The 15272-nt window shown below is 41.9% G+C and overlaps 1 protein-coding gene across 1 annotated transcript in view; it reads left to right on the forward strand.

The window, feature by feature from the left end:
* Window positions 1–15272, forward strand: part of MUC16 (mucin 16, cell surface associated) — a 139075-nt gene that overhangs the window by 59271 nt on the left and 64532 nt on the right. Inside the window, exons 7-8 of the mRNA XM_068534971.1 lie at window positions 3002–3137; window positions 14095–14205. Of these exons, the coding sequence (XP_068391072.1) occupies window positions 3002–3137; window positions 14095–14205 (247 nt within the window). The remainder of the gene's footprint in view (window positions 1–3001; window positions 3138–14094; window positions 14206–15272) is intronic.

Raw genomic sequence — 15272 nt, forward strand, 5'->3', positions numbered from 1 at the left:
TGCCTCCCACTTTACAGAAGAGGAAACTGAGGCTCAGAGAGGTTGAACCTTTTGTTTAAAGTCACACAGCAGGGATCTGAACACCCATTTTTAGATGATTCCTAAGTCCTGACCTTTACCCTCTGCCTGGGAAGAGACTGAGGGTTGAGGAGGATTTCTCCTCTCCTGGCTGTTTCCTGGCCCTTGAGTACCTCGCCCAGGGGAGATAGCTGTTCTCCATTGCCCCTCCCAGCAGGGCCCTGACAGCATGAAGATCTTGCTGTGCTGTTGAGCCCCTTCCTGGGTCCCTGGACAACAGTCATCGCCCCAGTCCAGGCTTGGCTGAGATATCCGAGGTCCAGGGAGGGAGATTATCAAGGGACAGGGCATTGCAGGGAGTAGGTGTGTGCGTGGAGGGTATCTGGAGCTGAGAGGTGGGTTCCAGAGTGTAACCTGCTCTGGCCAGTATTTCAGAATCGTTCACCACCTGTGACTCAGCTCCAGGAAAAGAGGAAAGGTTTGCTCATGTTTTCTCCCAATCACAAGCAATAGAGTCACCTTTCTTTCCAGTTACTGTGTGGCCTCCCCCAAAAGGAAGGTGCTGGATCCAGGCAGGCAGGGCAGCCCTGGGCTTCTTTATACCTAGGTTGTCCTTCTGGTCACTTGATGCTCCCAAGGTTGCCCCAGGCGAGCAGGTAAATGAGCCCCTCCTGCCTTCAGGGAGACCCAAAGTTCCAGAGTGATGTCAATGGCCATCCCCATTTCAGAGGTGAGGGGACAGAAGCTCAAAGAAGAAGGTTTCTCGTGTGACCAGGGTAGATCTGGGCTTCAAACCCAGTGTGTCTGACTCCAAACACCACATTCTGCATCCCACTATCCAGGTCTGGCTTCTGGGCACAGGTACCAGCCCGCTTCCTCATCTTCCTCCTCCTGCTCAGGGCTCAGAGCTGTGCCCAGGGACCTTAATGCATCATAAGCCCAGAGCTGCGGGAGGCAAATGCCAGGCCAGTTGTGAGCAAGAGAAAGATCCTTGCTGAGCTGATATTCTAGCAGGGGGAGACAGACCATAACCCATAACAATAGTAAGTAAATTAGGTATTTAAGTATTAAGAAGGTGATAAGGAGAAAAACTGGGGACAGAGAATCTGGGGTGCTGGAGTGTGTTGGGGGGCGGGTTGCTCTTTTCAGTGGGGCGGGGTTGGGGGAAGCCTCCCTGAGAAGCAAAGACTTGAAGGGGGAGGACGCTGTTGCTGTGGGTCCATGACTAACACATCCCAGTGAAACCCAGTGCAACACGGGGATAGGTGTGCTCTGATGTTATTTCTGCTTTAAAGATGGGGAAACTGAGGATCCATGAAGTGAGCTGGGGTAGAACCAGGATGAAATCCAGGACTCCAGGACTTGAGTTCCAGCTGTGTGTGTGCATGCATTTGTGTGTGTGTGTCTGTGTGCATGTGTTACTGAATTTGTATGTGTGCACAAGTATGTGGGAGAGTGCATGTGTGTGTGTGCGTGTCTGTGTGTGTGTGTGAGAAAGAGAGAGAGAGAGAGCTCTTTTTTTCTTGCAGGGGGTCCTCCTCTTTCTCTCCTGGCAGCATGCCCTCACTTTTCTCAGGTGGGAAGAAGAGCCCTTAGGTCTTTCCTTCCAGGGCAGATAGGACTTCTGCCCTGGGGAACAGTTGGTGCCGAAACCCCCAAAGGACCACTCCCACCAGCAGTCCCTTGTGGGTGCAGGATGGGCCAGCAGGGCAGGGTAGGAGCAGTGGACTCTGCCCATTATTGGAGGCCCCTCCTGCAGGTGGGGATGGGCTTGGCATTTCCCCTGCTGTCCTGGGCTGGGCGCCCCCTCCCTGCACCTCCCTGCTGGGTCCCTGCCTGGGAGGAGATGCCCAAGGAGCTGCCCCAGCTCGTCTGACCCCATACCTGCGTGGAGCCGGGCCTCACAACAGTCAAGGGAACAGACATTGCAGTGGGGCATCCTGCCTGGCTGTCCCCCACCCTCTCTGGACCTCTCATCCCACACTGCCCCTTACAAGGGCTGTTCTGGGACAGCTGTCCTTTGGGCGTCCAGCTTTGTGACTCTCCAACATACAGTGAATCTGACCCCTGCTCCCTGTCATTGATTCTTATCCTGGTCCCCACTTTCTCTGATTCTGACCCACTCCCTAAGAGTAACTCTGATCCAAGGTACCTCCTCCCTCTAGTAGTAGTAATAATAATAATAATAATAATAATAATATTGTGCTAAGTGCTATGCTAAAATGAGTTGTAATAATATTATTTTTATTTTATTTTATTTTGTATTTTTAAATTTTAATTCACATAAAGTTCAGTCTTTGGTGAATTTTGACAAATCATATTCATACAACAATCGAGAACACTGTCGTGTGCCGGACACTGTTTTAAGCCCTTTGCATAGATTAATTCATTTAATACTCTTAGCGACCTGATGAAGTACATACCATTATCATTTCCACGTTGCAGATAAGGAAACCGAAACTGAGGCACTGTTAGTTATGTGACTTGCCTAAGGTCAAGTCACTGGTCCGTGGTAGAGCTGGGCCTCTATTCCAGGCAGCCTGGCTCTGTAAATCCCCAGTGATACTGACACCAGCTCCCTTGTGAACTCAGACCCCGCCACCTTCCCAGTGACCCCAGTGATGAGAGAAGAGATGGGATTGGGAAGGAAGCCAGGCAGAGCTGGATAGCAGAGGAGGAGCTGAGGCAGGAGCATCTAGCAGACTTTTTAGACTGGGATCCATAATGAGAAATACATTGTACCCTATGACCAGTTATGTGTAAGGCAGCCTGTCCCAGTACCTGGAACATAGTAGGTATGCAGTAAATATTCATTGCATGAATAAAGGAGGAGGAGACTACTGGTCTGCAGCCTCATTCCCCAGTCATGACAGATGCCCTGATAACCTGAGGGGATGCTAGTTCATCTGAACTGTCCAAAGTAAAACCCAAGCTCAGGTTGCCAGCACTGGCATGAAGACAAGCAAAACATCTTTTCTGACAGCTGCAACCTCCTCTGAGAGCCCCAGGACGAACTCAGTCCTCAACTCTCCTGAGGCTCTTAGAGAAGCATCCAGCTTTGCCCCCTCTCCCTCTGTACCCCACTCCATCCTCACAGGGCCCTCTGGAAGAGCCCTTAGGTTTGTGTCAAGTGGTACCCACATGCCCCCCCCACTTCAGCCAGGGCTCTGTCTCCAATCCTGTCATGGGTCCAGCTTCTCCTTTTGGGGACATTCTTGGGGACAATGTCCAGCCTATTTTTTGAGTCCCTGTCTTCTTCACAGCCTGTCTCTGAGAACATGGCTCATCTGGGGCATGAACCTTGGAGGATGCTTCAGGGACAAAGAACTGTCTTTTTAAAAATTTTTATTGGAGTATAGTTGATTTACAATGTTGTGTTAGTTTCAGGTGTACAGCAAAGTGAGTCAGTTATACATATACATATATCCACTCTATTTTAGATTCTTTTCCCATATAGGTCATTACAGAGTATTGAGTAGAGTTTCCTGTGCTTTACAGTAGGTCTTTATTAGTTATCTATTTTATATATAGTAGTGTGTATATGTCAATCCCAATCTCCCAATTTATCCCTCCCCCCCTTTCCCCCTTGGTAACCGTAAGTTTGTTTACTACACCTATGACTCTATTTCTGTTTTGTAAATAAGTTTATTTGTACCATTTTTTTTAGATTCCATGTACAAGCGATATCATATGATATTTGTCTTTCTCTGTCTCACTTATTCACTCAGTATGACAATCTCTAGGTCCATCCATGTTGCTGCAAATGGCATTATTTCATTCTTTTCATGGCTGAGTAATATTCCATAGTATATATGTACCACATCTTTTTTTTTTTTTTAATAAATTTATTTATTTATTTATTTATTTTTGGCTGTGTTGGGTCTTCGTTTCTGTGCCAGGGCTTTCTCTAGTTGCGGCGAGCGGGGGCCACTCTTCATCGCGGTGCACGGGCCTCTCACTATCGCGGCCTCTCTTGTTGCGGAGCACAGGCTCCGGACGCGCAGGCTCAGTAGTTGTGGCTCACGGGCCTAGTTGCTCCGCGGCATGTGGGATCTTCCCAGACCAGGGCTCGAACCCGTGTCCCCTGCATTGGCAGGTGGATTCTCAACCACTGCACCACCAGGGAAGCCCCACATCTTCTTTATCCATTCCTCTGTCGATGGACATTTAGGTTGTTTCCATGTCCTGGCTATTGTATCAATAAATAGTGCTGCAGTGAACATTGGGGTGCAGGTATCTTTTTGAAGTATGGTTTTCTCTGGATATATGCCCAGGAGTGGGATTGCTGGATCACATAGTAGCTCTATTTTCAGTTGTTTAAGGAACCGCCATACTGTTCTCCATAGTGGCTGTACCCATTTACATTCCCACCAACAGTGTAGGAACTGTCTCTTAGAAACACAATTGCCAGCAGCAACCATGCCTGAGCCTACAACCCAGGCAGTTCACAGCCCCCCATGCTGGGGAGAAACCCAGCTGGATGAAGGAAAAGCCCTGGACTTTGTCTCCTTCCAGCATCACTCAGTTTACAAGGAATGAGCCTCTGCCTTCTGTGGTGTGCTGGGCCGTGCGGGTGGGCAGCTTTCCCCTGGGTGGATGAGCAGGAATTCTGAATTCTGGCTGCATTCCTGTTTCAGGATCTGTTCTGAGTTGTCTGAGACTCCCTGCTTCCTAGATTTATTACCCTCATCGTCACAGTCAGTTTCATTTTTGCTTTTTATTTTTTTATTCCATCCTCCTCATCCTTTTTTTTTGATAAAAGTATGTTAGAAATTTATTAGAAATATAAATGTATTAATCTTACAAAAATAAGAATTGACATTTAAAATGTGTAACAAAACTCCATGTTTTTTTCTGGTTAAATATTCAGAATCCTAAGAACATATTTCCATACATGTGTTTATTTAATGAATATTGTGATAGGGTAATCACAATAGATGTATTTACCTAATATTTTAGGTTTGCTGAATGAAACAAATGAAAGAAGAACAAGAAAAAGCCAGATTGACAGACTCTAGAAGAAAGAGATCAAACCTATCACTATTGTTAAGAAGCAGTGTAGCTCTAGGGTCATTTCTTTTTTTTTAAACCTTGAGTCCCTAAGCTTTGTAGGCTAGTCATCATCCCCTGAGTTATCAAGAGCAAACTCCTGCAAGATCCCCCGGAGTCTGGGGGTCTTGCCCTCAACCACCACCTCAAAGGAAGCCATTTATGTCTGATTGCACCCCTGCTACTTATAAGCAAGGCTGGCTCCTCAGCTCTAGGGGTGAGAGAGCCTGCAATTTGCCTGCTGGGGAGGAAGGACCAGGCCTCTGGTATCTGGGACCTGGCAGGGTGGATGCAACCAAACGAAGAGGTACTCCCGGCAGCAACCGGCAGTGGGATGGGGAGTCCAAAAAACATAGACCCAGTCATCAGCGTTGCCCTTCATTAGCTACATTACCTTGGAAAGTGTTGCCACTCTGTGCCTCAGTTTGTCCATCTGTAAAATGGAAATAATTTCACTGACTAACAAAGAAGGCATATGGAAAGCACCTAGCGCAGGCCCGTGACCGTCTGGAGCCATTCAGAACCAGTGACTAAAGATAATAACACCAGGAAGCCCCAGGAGACAATAAATTCTGGACCTGCACGTCGCTGCATCCCTATTGCACTTTCCTTGTATTCATTTTCGAGTGCTAGTTTGCATGTTTGAGCGCTTAGCTCAGTGGGACCTGATGGCAGATGAGTGCTACCTGCATCTGAGAGGTCCCCTCCCCTCTACTGAGCTTTAAGGGCAGAAAGCACCCTAACCTGGACCCTGAGAAAGAAGCAGCCTGCTTAGGATAGGACAGAAGGCCCCAGAGAAGTCGGGTCACAACAGAACTGGATGTGGACCCTCACTCAGAGCCCTTGCCGCTACGGAGCTGAATCCCTGCTCACCCTTGGGGCAAGAGGAGGAGGCAACTTCTTGCTTCTTCTAGTTGAAGTCCCCAAAGGATTCAGGCTGTGCGTAAGGCCACCTCTCTTTAGGATATGTGCCTTCTTATTAGGGGTTCAGCCAGTCAGTATGAGGGGGGCTGGGATGGCCCTATCTTATCACAGACTCTTCTCCTCCCCTGGATTCTAGGAAGCTGGCTCCTTCCAACCCAGAAGCTTATAGGGTGGAAATAATGATAATGAATTATTATATTATGTGGATAACTTAGTGCCATTAAGCAGGGGTGTGTGTGTGTGTGCTGGGGTTCTTGGCATTGGCGGCTGTGTGTCCTTGGGAGTAATGGCCCCAATGTTCTCCTTCCATTTGCTTATCTCTGTCAGGGCTTCTGGGAGCATTTACACAGAAATCAATCCAACTCGATCATGGTGTATTATTCTGCCGTTTGCAGCAACGTGGGTGGACCTAGAGAATATTATGCTTAGTGAAATAAGACAGAGAAAGACAAATACTGTATGATATTACTTATATGTGAAATCATATCACTTATATGTGAAATCTAAACAAATATATAAATGAATGTATATGCGAAAGAGAAACAGGCTCAACGATATGGAAAACAAAAGAGTGGTTACCAAAGGTGAGAGGGAAGGGGGGAGGGGCAGGTTAGGAGTAGGGGGTTAAGAGATACAAACCACTGTGTATTGGGTTGGCCAAAAAGTTCGTTCGGTTAATGAATACGTTCTTCAATAAAGTTCTTGGTAAAAATGAAAAATGTGTCTTTTATTTTTGCTTAAAACCAAACGAACTTTTTGGCCAACCCAATATAAAATAGATAAGCAACAAGGATATATTGTATAGCACAGGGAAGTATAGCTGTTATCTTGTAATAATTTTTAATGGAGTATATATAAGCTGTAGAAATGCTGAATCACTAGGCTATACATCTGAAACTAATATAATATTGTAAATCAACTATACATCAATTTTAAAAGTCACCTCATTAACATGACAAAAGGCACCTTTATTGCTCTCATCATGCAGGAATTTCCAAGGGTATTAGGAGCTCTTTGCCAGAAATGGGGACAAAGGCCAAATACATATTTCTTATTGTAAATTACAATATCACAGCTTTAAAGAAGACTTTCCAGAGGAGGAGATGCTTGAACTGTGTGGGGTTTTTTTTCATTTATTGAGGTAACATTGGTTTATAACATTATGTAAGTTTCATGTGTACAACATTATATTTCGACTTCTATATACACTACAGCATGCTCACCACCAAAAGCTTAGTTTCCTCCATCACCACAGGGTTGATCTTCTTAACTCATTTCGTCCTCCACCCATTCCATTTCCCTTCTGATAACCTGTACTATGTTCTCTGTACCTATGTGTTTGTTTTTGTTTGGTTTGGTTTGTTCACTTATTTCTTTTTTTTAAATTCAGTTTTATTTATGCAGTATTTTATTTATATGTTTGTTTTTTATATTCCACAACTAAGTGAGATCATATGGTATTTGACTTTCTCTGTCTGACTTATTCCACTTAGCATAATACCCTCTAGATCCACCCATGTTGTCACAAATGGCAAGATTTCACATTTTTTATGACTGAGTAGTAGTCCAGTGTGTGTGTGTCACACACATTCTTTATCCTTTCATTCATTGATGGGCATTTAGGTTGTTTCAATATCTTGGCTATTGTAAATAATGCTGCAATGAACAGAGGGGTGCATATATTTTTTTCAGATTAGTGTTTTGATATTCTCTGGATAAATGCCCAGAAGTGAAATAGCTGAATCATACGGTAGTTCTATTATTAATTTTCTGAGGAATCTTTAGACTGTTTTTCATAGTGACTGCACCAATTTACCTTAACACCAACAGTTTATGAGTGTTCAGTGCAATCCCTATCAAAATTTCAATGACATTTTTCACAGAAATAGAATTTTAAAATCCTAAAATTTATATGGAACCACAAAAGACCCCGAATAGCCACAGCAATCAGAGAGGAAAAAGAAATAAAAGGAATCCAAATTGGAAAAGAAGAAGTAAAACTGTCCCTATTTGCAGAAGACATGATTGTATACATAGAGAACCCTAAAGATGCCACCAGAAAACTGCTAGAGCTAATCAATGAATTTGGTAGAGTTGCAGGATACAAAATTAATGCACAGAAATCTCTTGCATTCCTATACACTAACGATGAAAAATCAGAAAGAGAAATTAAAGAAATAATCCCATTCACCATTGCAACAAACAGAATAAAATACCTAGGAATAAACCTACCTAAGAAGGTAAAAGAAATGTATGCAGAAAACTATAAGACACTGATGAAAAAAATCAAAGATGACACAAACAGATGGAGAGGTATACCATGTTCTTGGATTGGAAGAAGCAATATTGTGAAAATGACTATACTACCCATAGCAATCTACAGATTCAATGCAATCCCTATCAAACTACCTATGGCATTTTTTACAGAACTAGAACCAAAAATCTTAAAATTTGTATGGAGACACAAAGGACCCCAAATAGCCAAGCAGTGTTGAGGGGAGAAAAATAGAGCTGGAGGAATTAGACTCCCTGACTTCAGACTATACTACAAAGCTACAGTCATCAAGACAATATGGTACTGGCACAAAACCAGAAATATAGATCAATGGAACAGGATGAAAATCCCAGACATAAACCCACGCACCTATGGTCAACTAATCTATGACAATGGAGGCAAGGATACACAATAGAGAAAAGACAGTCTCTTCAATAAGTGGTGCTGGGAAAACTGGACAGCTACATGTAAAAGAATGAAATTAGAACACTCCCTAACACCATACACAAAAATAAGCTCAAAATGGATTAGAGACCTAAATGTAAGACTGAACACTATAAAACTCTTAGAGGAAAACATAAGAAGAACACTCTTTGACATAAATCACAGCAAGATCTTTTTTGATCCACCTCCTAGAGTAATGGAAATAAAAACAAAAGTAAACAAATGGGACCTAATGAAACTTCAAAGCTTTTGCAAAGCAAAGGAAACTACAAACAAGACAAAAAGACAACCCTCAGAATGGCAGAAAATATTTGCAAACGAATCAATGGACAAAGGATTAAACTCCAAAATATATAAACAGCTCATGCAGCTCAATATCAAAAAAACAAACAACCCAATCCAAAAATGAGAAGAAGACCTAAATAGACATTTCTCCAAAGAAGACATACAGATGGCCAAGAAGCACATGAAAAGAAAGGCTGCTCAACATCACTAATTATTAGAGAAATGCAAATCAAAACTACAATGAGGTATCACCTCACACCAGTTAGGATGGGCATCATCAGAAAATCTACAAACAACAAATGCTGGAGCGGGTGTGGAGAAAAGGGAACCCTTTTGCACTGTTGGTGGGAATGTAAATTGATACAGTCACTATGGAGAACAGTATGGAGGTTCCTTAAAAAAATTAAAAATGGAACTATCATATGACCCAGCAATCCCACTACAGGGCATATACCCTGAGAAAACCATAATTCAAAAAGACAATGCACCCCAATGTTCATTGCAGCACTATTTACAACAGCCAGGTCATGGAAGCAACCTAAATGCCCATTGACAGATGAATGGATAAAGAAGATGTGGTACATATATACAATGAAATATTACTCAGCCATAAAAAGGAATGAAATTGGGTCACTTGTAGAGACGTGGATGGATTAGAGACCGTCATACAGAGTGAAGTAAGTCAGAAAGAGAAGAACAAATATTGTATATTAACGCATATTTGTGGAACCTAGAAAAATGGTACAGATGAACTGGTTTGCAGAGCAGAAATAGAGACAGAGATGTAGAGAGTAAACGTATGGACACCAAGGGGGGAAACTGGTGGTGGTGGGGTGGTGGTGGTGTGATTAATTGGGAGATTGGGATTGACATATATACACTAATATGTATAAAAGAGATAACTAATAAGAACCTGCTGTATAAAATATAAATAAAATTAAATCAAAAAATTAAAAACAAAAAACAAAAAACCAAACAACCCAATCCAAAAATGGGCAGAAGACCTAAATAAACATTTCTCCAAAGAAGATATACAGATTGCCAACAAACACATGAAGGAATGCTCAACATCATTAATCATTAGAGAAATGCAAATCAAAACTACAACGAGGTATCACCTCACACCCATCAGAACGGCCATGATAAAAAAATCTACAAACAATAAATGCTGGAGAGGGTGTGGAGAAAAGGGAACTCTCTTGCACTGTTGGTGGGAATGTAAATTGATACAGCCACTATGGAGAACAGTATGGAGGTTCCTTAAAAAACTAAAAATAGAACTACCATACAACCCAGCAATCCCACTACTGGGCATATACCCTGAGAAAAGCATATTTCAAAAAGAGTCATGTACCACAATGTGCATTGCAGCTCCATTTACAATAGCCAGGACATGGAAGCAACCTAAGTGTCCATCGACAGATGAATGGATAAAGATGTGGCACATATATACAATGGAATATTACTCAGCCATTAAAAGAAAGGAAATTGAATTATTTGTAGTGAGGTGGATGGACCTAGAGACTGTCATACAGAGTGAAGTAAGTCAGAAAGGGAAAAACAAATGCCATATGCTAACAAATATATATGGAATCTAAGAAAAATAGTGGTTGTGAAGAACCTAGGGGCAGGACAGGAATAAAGACACAGACGTAGAGAATGGACTTGAGGACACAGGGAGGGGGAAGCATAAGCTGGGATGAAGTGAGAGACTGGCATGGACATATATACACTACCAAATGTAAAAGAGATAGCTAGTGGGAAGCAGCCACATGGCACAGGGAGATCAGCTCGGTGCTTTGTGACCACCTAGAGGGGTGGGATAGGGAGAGTGAGAGGGAGACGGAAGAGGGAGGGTATGTGGGGATATATGTGTACATATAGCTAATTCACTTTGTTATACAGCAGAAACTAACACACCATTGTAAAGCAATTATAGTCCAATAAAGATGTTTAAAGAAAAATACTAGCAAACAGAATCCAACAGCCCATTAAAAGGATCATACACCATGATCAAGTGGGATTTATCCCAGGGATGCCAGGATTCTTCAATATATGCAAATCAATCAATGTGATACACCACATTAACAAACTAAGGAATAAAAACCATATGATCATCTCAATAGATGCAGAAGAAGCTTTTGAGAAAATTCAACACCTATTTATGATAAAAACTCTCCAGAAAATGGGCATAGGGGGAACCTACCTCAACATAATAAAGGCCATATATAACAAACCTACAGCAAGCATCACACTCAATGGTGAAAAACTGAAAACATTTCCACTAAGATCATGAACAAGACAAGGATGTCCACTCTTGCCACTCTTATTCAACATAGTTTTGGAAGTCCTAGCCACAGCAATCAGAGACGAAAAAGAAATAAAAGGAATACAAATCAGAAAAGAAGAAGTAAAACTGTCACTGTTTGCTGATGACATGATACTATACATAGAAAATCCTAAAGATGCCACTAGAAAACTACTAGAACTAATCAATGAATTTGGTAAGGTTGCAGGATACAAAATTAATGCACAGAAATCTCTGGCATTCCTATACACCAACAATGAAAAATCAGAAAGAGAAATTAAGGAAACATTCTCATTTACCATTGCAACAAAAAGAATAAAATACCTAGGAATAAACCTGCCTAAGGAGGTGAAAGACTTGTACTCAGAAAACTGTAAAACACTGATGAAAGAAATCAAAGATGACATACACAGATGGAGAAACATACTATGTTCTTTGGATTGGAAGAATCAATATTGTGAAAATGATTAAACTACCCAAAGCAATCTACAGATTCAATGTAATCCCTATCAAATTACCAATGGCATTCTCCACAGAATTAGAAAAAAAATTTTTACAATTCATATGGAAACACAAAAGACCCCGAGTAGCCATAGCAATCTTGAGAAAGAAAAACGGAGTTGGAGGACTCAGGCTCCCCAACTTCAAACTATACCACAAAGCTACAGTAATCAAGACAGTATGGTACTGGCAGAAAAACAGAAATATTGATCAGTGTTACAGGATAGAATACCCAGAGATAAACCCATGCACATATGGGCACCTAATTTATGACAAAGGAGGCAAGATCACACAATGGAGAAAAAACAGCCTCTTCAATATGTGGTGCTGGGAAAACTGGACAGCTACATATAAAAGAATGAAATTAGAACACTCCCTAACACCATACACAAAAATAAACTCCAAATGGATTCAAGGTTTCAATCTAAGACCAGACACTATAAAACTCTTAGAGGAAAACATAGGAAAAACACTGTTTGACATAAACCACAGCAGGATCTCTTTTGACCCACCTCCTAGAGTAATGGATAAAAACAAAAATAAACAAATGGGACTTAATTAAACTAAAAAGCTTTTGCACAGCATAGGAAACCATAAACAAGACAAAAAGACAACCCTCAGAATGGGAGAAAATATTTGCAAATGAAACAACAGACAAAGGATTAATCTCCAAAATATACAAACAGCTCACGGAGCTCAATATCACAAAACCAAACAACCCAATCCAAAAATGGGCAGAAGACCTAAATAGACATTTCACCAAGGAAGACATACAGATGGCCAAGAGGCACATGAAAAGATGCTCAACATCACTAATTATTAGAGAAATGCAAATCAAAACTACAATGAGGTATCACTTCACGCCGGTCAGAATGGCCATTTTCAAAAAATCTAGAAACAATAAATGCTGGAGAGGGTGTGGTGGAAAGGGAACCCTCCTGCACTGTTGGTGGGAATGTAAACTGTTACAGCCACTGTGGAGAACAGTATGGAGGTTCCTTAAAAAACTAAAAATAGAACTACCATATGACCCAGCAATTCCACTACTGGGCATATACCCTGAGAAAACCATAATTCAAAAAGATACATGCACCCCAATGTTCATTGCAGCACTATTTACAATAGCCAGGACATGGAAGCAACCTGAATGTCCAACAACACAGGAATGGATAAAGAAGATGTGGTACATATATACAATGGAATATTACTCAGCCATTAAAAGAAACGAAATTGAATTATTTGTAGTGAGGTGGATGGACCTAGAGACTGTCATACAGAGTGAAGTAAGTCAGAAAGAGAAAAACAAATACCGTATGCTAACGCATATATATGGAATCTAAAAAAAAAAAAAATGGTACTGATGAACCTAGTTGTAGGGCAGGAATAAAGAGGTAGACATAGAAAATGGACATGAAGCTGGGAAGGCAAAGCTAGGGCGAAGTAAGAGTAGCATTGACATATATACACTACCGAATATAAAATAGTTGGCTGGTGGGAAGAAGCAGCATAGCACAGGGAGATCGGCTTCGTGCTTTTCGATGACCTAGAGGGGTGGGATAGGGAGGATGGGAGGGAGGCTCAAGAGGGAGGGGATATGGGGACATGCATATGCATATGGCTGATTTGCTTCGTTGTACAACAGAAACTAACACAGTATTGTGAAGCAATTATATTCCAATAAAGATCTATTTAAAAAAATAATAAATAAAGAGACCTAGGAATGAAGGCTCCTGGTCTAGGAATGCATAAGAGCATGGCTGGTCAAGAGGGACCCAAGTCCTTGACTGCAACTGTCTTGAGCAACTTCAGTGTATTGGCTGTGCACAAAGTCTGGTGGGGGGAGGACAGATTTCCTATTTGAAGCTAATATCCTTGAGGTAATTGCCTATGGTTGGGCCTGAAAAATCACACACAGCTTTTTACCTAGGAGCCAGACTCCTCAATAACTACGACAATTTTGCTGGATTTAACTCATGTTATATATGAATATTTCAAAATGAATAAAGGTATAATAGAGTGATGAAGACCCTACTTGTTCTAAGGAGTCAGATAGTTTTAAAAATTTATATGTTGAGACCAATCAGATCAGAAGTCCCCATAATTAACAAAAAGCTTTCCATCCCTTATGACCATCCTGAGGGTTTGATTTAATGTAAAAAAGACAGTTACTCTTTAAATGCCTTCCCAGAGACAAATGAGGGCATTGCTAAGCCAGTATCTAGTGCGTATGTTCCTCATAGGTCCGTATTCTCAGGGAATGCAAAGGTAACACCTCTGTCTTTTACTTCAGGCCCTGATGAGTCTGTGGCAATCACCACCAGGGAGCTGAGTCAAGGAGAACATGGAGGAACCACTTGGCCAACCAGTAACCCCGCCTCTCTTACGACTATGATCAATGTGGGTAAGTACGAGCATCATCTCTATTTTCTTCAAGTCTAAGAGGACCCATTTGGGTCCTCTCTCTTCATCCCTGGGGTCAAAAATAGGATTGTTTAAGGAAGTAAAAGGACTAGGTTTGAAATCGATTTCTTTGGCTTCTTGCCACTCTAAAGATGTTGGTTATTCTTTTTCCTAGAGATTGTATTAACGGAACACTGTTATTGCTTCATCTTAGTAATTTATATGATTAGTAGCCAATCAATTCAGCAGGAGAAAATGCCACAGGGTCAGTTCCCTCCACACTTTCTCTTGCACCAGGGTGAAGGATCTTTCTAAATCGGAGATCCTCACTGGAATTTTGTGTTGACAGGGAGGGCACAGACAGACTTGAGGTGATACAGTTTTCTTTTGTTACAGTAGAGGAAGGGATCATGGTCCTTGGCTACGCCAAGTTGGTGAGGATAATTTGAAAAAGAGTGCTCTTAGAAGGTCGAGCTTTCCTTATCCCTGTGGCAGTTACATGCCCTTTACCTCAAGGATAGGAAAAGGGTTCAGAGAGCAGATGAATTTGAAAGAGGTTGAAGGCAAAGGAAAAGAATTTTATCACCCTTCTATTCTGTTGCTTCTCAAATATAAATCCTTAAGTGGCTTTTCAGTGAACTAAGATTTGGGACATCTAGAGGAGGGTCAAAGTTATAAGCTGAAACTGGTTCCGCAAGGGCAGGCTCCAAGGAGAAAAGTAAAATAGGGTAGGGAAAGCCTCGTGCATGGGTAGAATCCAGGTTCATCACATCCTTCCTTGTACAAAGAGCCCTTCTTTGTAGGGTATGTAGTACACTGAGTTCCAGGTAACAATTTCTCCTGAGTAAACAAGAGGGTCAAAGCCCTCACCCCACTAACCCTAACACTTTGATCCATCTTCGGAGATGGTCAGTATATTCCCTGGTGTCCAGAGTCTTGAAATGTGGTATGAGAGGGTTAACATTTTCTTTTCTGGAGAAATAGGAAATAGTTTGAGTTGAAATCACAGGAAGGAACAAATGATACTGTCAATCAGGACTCCTGTACCGTTTGCATATCTCCTACCAA

Source organism: Eschrichtius robustus, chromosome 2 (genome assembly GCF_028021215.1).
Source record: "Eschrichtius robustus isolate mEscRob2 chromosome 2, mEscRob2.pri, whole genome shotgun sequence".
Classification (NCBI taxonomy): Eukaryota; Metazoa; Chordata; class Mammalia; order Artiodactyla; family Eschrichtiidae; genus Eschrichtius; species Eschrichtius robustus.